At 55.3% G+C, this 5,795-nt stretch overlaps 1 protein-coding gene across 7 annotated transcripts in view; it reads left to right on the forward strand.

The window, feature by feature from the left end:
• DLG4 (discs large MAGUK scaffold protein 4) overlaps positions 1-5,795 on the forward strand; it is a 27,081-nt gene that overhangs the window by 9,376 nt on the left and 11,910 nt on the right. For 5 of the 7 annotated variants that reach the window (XM_008060925.2, XM_021713863.1, XM_008060924.2 and 2 more), the window contains one exon: positions 2,933-2,998. In XM_008060925.2, coding sequence (XP_008059116.2) covers positions 2,933-2,998 — 66 coding nt within the window. Of the gene's footprint in view, positions 1-2,932; positions 2,999-3,815; positions 4,156-5,612 lie in introns of those variants that run through there. The other 2 variants (XM_021713866.1, XM_021713867.1) reach the window with 2 other exon arrangements.

Below are 5,795 nucleotides of genomic sequence, written 5' to 3' on the forward strand. Positions count from 1 at the left end.
CCACCCACCCCCTTCCCTCAGTTCCCCTCCCCTTCTCCATGTCGGCTCGGAACAGATTCGCCTCCATGTGTCTCTGCGTGGTACGTGCCGCGGTACGGGCTCCAGCCCCGCTCCCCTCTTCCCGGACCCCCAAATCTCAGGGTGCAAGCTTCAAGTGCTGTCGCTCTGCCTTATGCTTGGCGCGGGGTCTCTGGGTTGCAACTTTTCGCAGACAGGCGCAGTGGGTCTCCCCTCACCCCTCTTATCATCCACTTTAACTCACACCCCAGTGTTTTGGGGGTGCAAGCCTCGGTTCCAGGTCATTCTGTGCAACTGAGACTCCGGTGAGGAAGAGGCCAAGGGGGAAGGAACAACAGCGACCCCGTCTGTTCTCCCCTCCACCTTACCCCCGGCCTTTTACTTGTCTTAAGCTCTAATATATTGGGGGTGCAGACTTATCCCAATAGCATCTGGTCTGTCGTGGGTCAGGGCCCTGAGTCCCAGTGGGGTAAAGGGCGGGGGTCCTCCTTTCTTGCCCTGCTATAATTGCCCTGTAATCCGGGACTGACCCTCAACGCCCTGTATGCAATTTCAGAATTACTCTCCCCTACTCCCACCCCTCCTGATGCTTTTTTCCCTCCCCCCCCCCCCCCCCACTACATTTACCTTGAAAATTTTCAGGGACTGCACATAGGCCCTAACCTTCTCCAGCCACATTATGTGAACTTCAGTGCTTGGTCCTTGTTCCCTTTTTCCTCATGTTGTCTCCCAGTCCTAAGGAGTCTTCCTCACTGCCAGATACCACCACCCACCTCCATGGGGGTGGGGCAGGGAGAGGTGTCTGGGCTCTCACTGTGATAACAGTTTACCTTCATCTCCTCTGTAGAGTAAAAATGAAGCGTTCCTTTTTGTCCCTCTTCATGCTTCCTTTTATTGGGTGTACCCTGACATTTCCTCATCAGATTCAGGAATTTTCTCTTTGAGGTAGAGTGAAGATGGAGGGGCATTGGGCTTAAATCCTCCCTCAGACTCCAAAACTTGGAGCTGCAAGCTTTGGCCCTGTGTAATTTACCTAGCAGGCAACTGGGGGCTTTGTGAAGTGAGACATGAGGCCTGCTTCCTCCCCTTTTGCTGGACCCCCAGTTCTGGGGCATTGTCCCTCAGCTTGTGCACTGCTCAGGCTGAAGACCACCTTCTCAAGTTGTGGAATGAACATCCTCTTTCACTTCTTAGAACTCTACTATCCAAGACAGCTCAGCCTTTGAGGAGAGCTATTTTGCCCACTCTACTTTTTGCTCCCATCATATTGAAACCTTGAGTTCAGGATTCTCTCTCCAAGTCTGTGGCCCAAAGAATAGACTCATTCTTGATGAGCTTCTATTTTCCTTCTTTAATGGTATTTAAATGTATCAGAGTACTTAGTGCTTCTAGTTGTTTCTGTGTCCTGAGGTCAAGTCTTCATGTTGACAGGACCCTTTCCCTCCTGCCATTCTCTACTGTACCCTTCATCTACAGCCAGAGTTGGGTTACATCCTCAGCCTGGATTCATCACCCTTAAAAGTTTCAGAATTATAACTGTAGTATCAGTCACTGACAGTGACAAACTTCCTTCCATTTGATCTTGGCAACTGTTGCCCTCCCAGTGTTGGGGTACTCTCAGCCTCCGGGAAACTTTTGGGAGAAATTCTGCCTTTTTACCCATGTGTATTGGAGTGGGGGTGCATTCTATGTTCTCCAGTCCCTGAGGGAGCCCTGTATATAATTGCTCTGGCACCCTCCTCCTCCCTGAGCTTGGAACTTGGGAGGATCAGCCTCTGTGGAGGCTGGCTCCTGAAGCGAGGAGCATGTGAGGGTAGAGGCAGATGGGGAAGGACCTGGGCAGAGTTGCTGTTCTCCACTGCTGTCCATCTGCCTTTTCCTCTCCCTCTGGCCCCCAGTTAATCTCATTTACTAGTGTCCTTGTTAAGCTAGCAGAAGAGGCTCTTGAGATGGCAGCTGGTTAAGTGGGCAGAGAGTCAGGGGTCATGTTGGGCCTTTTATCCCAAAAGGCCAGAGGGAGGCCAGGACTTCACTCTGAGGCTCAGCATGCTACCTTTTTCCCCAGTCAGGAAAGCTGGCGCCCATGGCTGCCTCTGTCCTGTGCTCTGCTGCTCCTGTTCTTTCCCTCCCCCGACAATCCCATCCTATCCCCTTCTAGTTATCCGGATTAGCTGGCTGGGCTGTGGGCTGTTGTAGGGGTGGGGCTAAACTCCTGGGGGGCCCCTCTGTTGACCAGTGAAGGAAGAGCTGCACAGGCTTAGCCTTGCCCTGCCTGGAGGGCTGATGCCAAGTACCTTCTAGTTGAAGGGCCTGATTTTGGTCCCTGCCTCAGGCATGCGAGGTGCTGGAGAGCCAATCGCTCATGGGGTAGAGGCTGTAATGGGGAGACTGAGGCTACGAAGGTGGGTTGAAGGTGGGATGGAGTGGAAACCAGGAGCAGCAAGTGGAGTATGGGAGGGGGCAGCTAGAACATGAGGAGTGGGACTCGGATGATGAGGGAAGCAAAGAAGCTGGGGATGGGATGCAGAGAATGGGGGTGAGTGTCAAGCTAGAGCGCTAAAAGGATGGAGCGACTTGACGATGAAGGCCTGGAAAAAGGCTGAAGACAGATACCCAAGGACGGACTATGCGGGCTAGAAGGCTAGGGTCCCAGGATGTGAGGAGTGGGAGCTGGGGGATGGGGTTGGGACCTGGGGAGAGCTGAGAGGTGCCGAGGTCCTGGCGGGAGAGGGGGCTGCCGGGAGAGTGGAGAGAGGGGAGCCAATGGGCTAGAGGAGAGGGAGGGGGAGGAGCTGGTCAGGCCCTAGGGCCTTCCGCACTGCACTGGCTGGGGGAAGAGGAGGCGGCCAGGGCGGTCAGCCCGGAGCCTGGGGCACTGGGCTAGCCCCGGTGACGCCGCTGTCCCCATCCCCAGAAATACCGCTACCAAGATGAAGACACGCCCCCTCTGGAGCACAGCCCGGCCCACCTCCCCAACCAGGTAAACGCCCCCGAGCTGGTGCACGTGGCGGAGAGGAACTTGTCCCACCTCGAGGCTGTCCACGGGGTCGTGGGCCACGCCCACCTCTCCCCCCTCAAGGTAGGAGACTGGCGGCCCCCTCCCCAGTGCGCCCCCGGAGCCTCGGAGCTGCAGCAACCCCCAAGGGCCGGTAGGGCGATAGAGAGCCGTGAGGGCGGGTGGATGTGGGACTTTGGGGCGGGGTTGGGGCTTGGACTCCTGAGGCCTGGGGGAGGGGGCTTTGGGGGACTGGAAACATCTTGGTTCCGCTGAGGAGAAACAGGCCAGTCAAGTGGGAGTGGGTGTAGAGCCTAAAGCCAGAATGTGTGTATGTGCCTGTGCTTGGGTACTGTGTGTGCGTGTGTGTGTGTGTGTGTGTGTGTGTTGAGATGTGTGCATCCCCCAGGAGACCCCCTCACACCTGGGACCTCTTCATCCCTTTACACTCCCAGCTTCCCTTTCTGTTTTCTGTGTCCAGAGCTCTGTTCCAAATGCCTGCTGCCCTCATTTGCTCTTTTCCCTTCCCGGCCTCCTCCCCCCACCTCTGCCTCTGGGCCTGGCTCACCCTGTCCATGAGTCTCCAGCCCTTTCCATCTGTCTGGCCTGAGACTTCACATGGTGGGGCCTTTCTGCCTCATCCCCTGCCCCTGACTTTGCTCCCCTCCTGTGCTCTCTCCCCTTCGCAGCCTTTCTCTCCCTGCTGGCTGGCTGGCTCTTGATGCTGTCTCTCTCTTCCTCCCACGCATTCTCCTTCTCCCTCTCCCTGAGCCCCAGCTCAGGCCTCTGCGGCCTGATCAGGCCTCTCCCATGGTCAGCCAGCTCTCCCCCTCTCACGTTTCCCCTTCCCTCTCCATCTCTGTCTTCTCTCTTCCTCTCCTCTCTCATGCTCTTGGGCTCTCACCTCCACTCATATCTTCTTTCTGCCCTCCTCTGTCCCCCCCTTATTATTCACCACCACCTGTTTCCCCTTTACCTCCTTCTTTGTGCTCACATTGTCTCCCCTTCTCCAGTCCTGGGGAGGCCTTGTTTCTGAGACCTTCCATTCTCCAATCCACTTTCCATCTTCTTTCCCCTCAGTTCACTTTTCCCTCAGTCTCCTCTTCTGGGGACCCAGAATGGGGAGGAATGGAGAGCACCAGGCAAGCTGTGAGATTGAGGGGACACTGTGAGGTCAGAGGTGGGTAGTCTAGGGTTCTATGGGATGCCCTGAAAGGGGAGGTCACTGACATTTCACCAAGAAGATGGGGAGGAGGTTTCTGAGCCTAGGGATGAGGCAGGGAGAGGGCAGCCACAGGTCCTGGGCTAAGAAGTCGCAAGAGAGGAGTGGGAAGAGGAGAAAGTATAAGAGGTCCTAGGTCAGTGACTACATAGGGATAAGACTGTGAAATCAGGCCAGCCGATTGAGCTGATTGAGAGGAAGGAAAGTAAGGCCCTGAGATGGGGATGGTGCAGCATATTTGTGTGCAACTGTGGCTGCTAGGAGTGAAGGAAGGCAGACTAGAGATGCTTTTTGCAAGGCTGGGCATTAAATCCCTGGGGAGAGGGAAGAGGAGAGAAGAGAGCCTTGAGGAGTGGTAGTTAGTACAGTAGTAGGGAGTGCTGGGATCAGAGCTCAGGAAGCAGAGGAAAGTGGAGGGGGAGAGTGCTGAAGGCCATAAGTGGGAGAGGGAAGCCTCAAGACAAGGCCTCAACCAGGGGACAGGAGAAGTCACAGTTTTCAGAGGTGATGAGGAGTGGGTTGAGAAATGAAAGATTGTTTCTTGGGGATCATCTTGAAGATGGCGCAAGAGAGAATGGTGATGATCTCTCTGGGGAGTCAGAATTTGGAATGGAGAATGAGGACAGGGGATTGATAAGGGAGGGGGCTGGAGGAATAGGGACAGGGAAGCGGATGGAGAATGGAGGCAGGGGCTAGAAGTGGACACATTGAAGGGTGGGGACAGGGATATAGATGATGGTTGTGGGGATGGGGATAGAGACAGGGACGGGAAATGAGTAAGTGTTGTGGATGAAGGATGGGGCATGGGGAAGGAGGTTCTAAGATAAGGATGTGGTTGAGAATGGGGTATGGCATGCAGGAGGAACACGTGGATGAGATTTTGGCAGTCAGTGGCTGTTGGTTGGACAACAGCGTTTTCTGAGATTTGAAGGGTTGGAGGATGGTGTTAAATTGATTTATGAGTGTGAAATCTGTTATAGAGCTTGAAGATGGTCGGTAGTTTGTAGGATTGAGAAATAGCAGTAGGAGAGAGGGGGGACCCCTTTGGAGGAGGAGAGCAGAAAGGAGACTGGGGAATCCTTGTGCTTGGGCGACTCCAAATAAACATTTGTTTAAGGAGGAAATACGTTGGGGACCTCGGAAGGAGACTCTGCATTGCCATGGAGATGTGGCTTCAGTTGCCCTGGCAATTGGGAAAGCCCCTAGGACCGGCCTAAAGCTGGCCCCGCCTGAGAGTCTAAGAGACCAGGCGACTGACGTCAGGGTCCTGGGCACGCCCCACTTTAACCCTGTCCAGAATGAAGTGGGAGGAGGGAGTAGATAAGCGGGATAGGACCCGGATGTCTTTCACCACTCCCTCTTCCTGACGTCCTTTGCACTGCGTAGGGTGAGGGGTTCAGGGGAGAGAGGAAGGCAGGTTTTTCAGGATGCGCTGCGCCCATAGACCTCTACAACCTGGTCTTCTCTCAGCCTGGCTAACGCGGGGCGGGGCGCAGGGCAGGAGAGGCGGGGCTAGTGGATCCCGAAGGCAGAGTCTGGTCGACCCTAGGCCACGCCCCA

The sequence above is a fragment of the Carlito syrichta genome, unplaced genomic scaffold (genome assembly GCF_000164805.1).
Source record: "Carlito syrichta isolate Samal-C Ts95f unplaced genomic scaffold, Tarsius_syrichta-2.0.1 Scaffold304770, whole genome shotgun sequence".
NCBI classification, from domain to species: domain Eukaryota; kingdom Metazoa; phylum Chordata; class Mammalia; order Primates; family Tarsiidae; genus Carlito; species Carlito syrichta.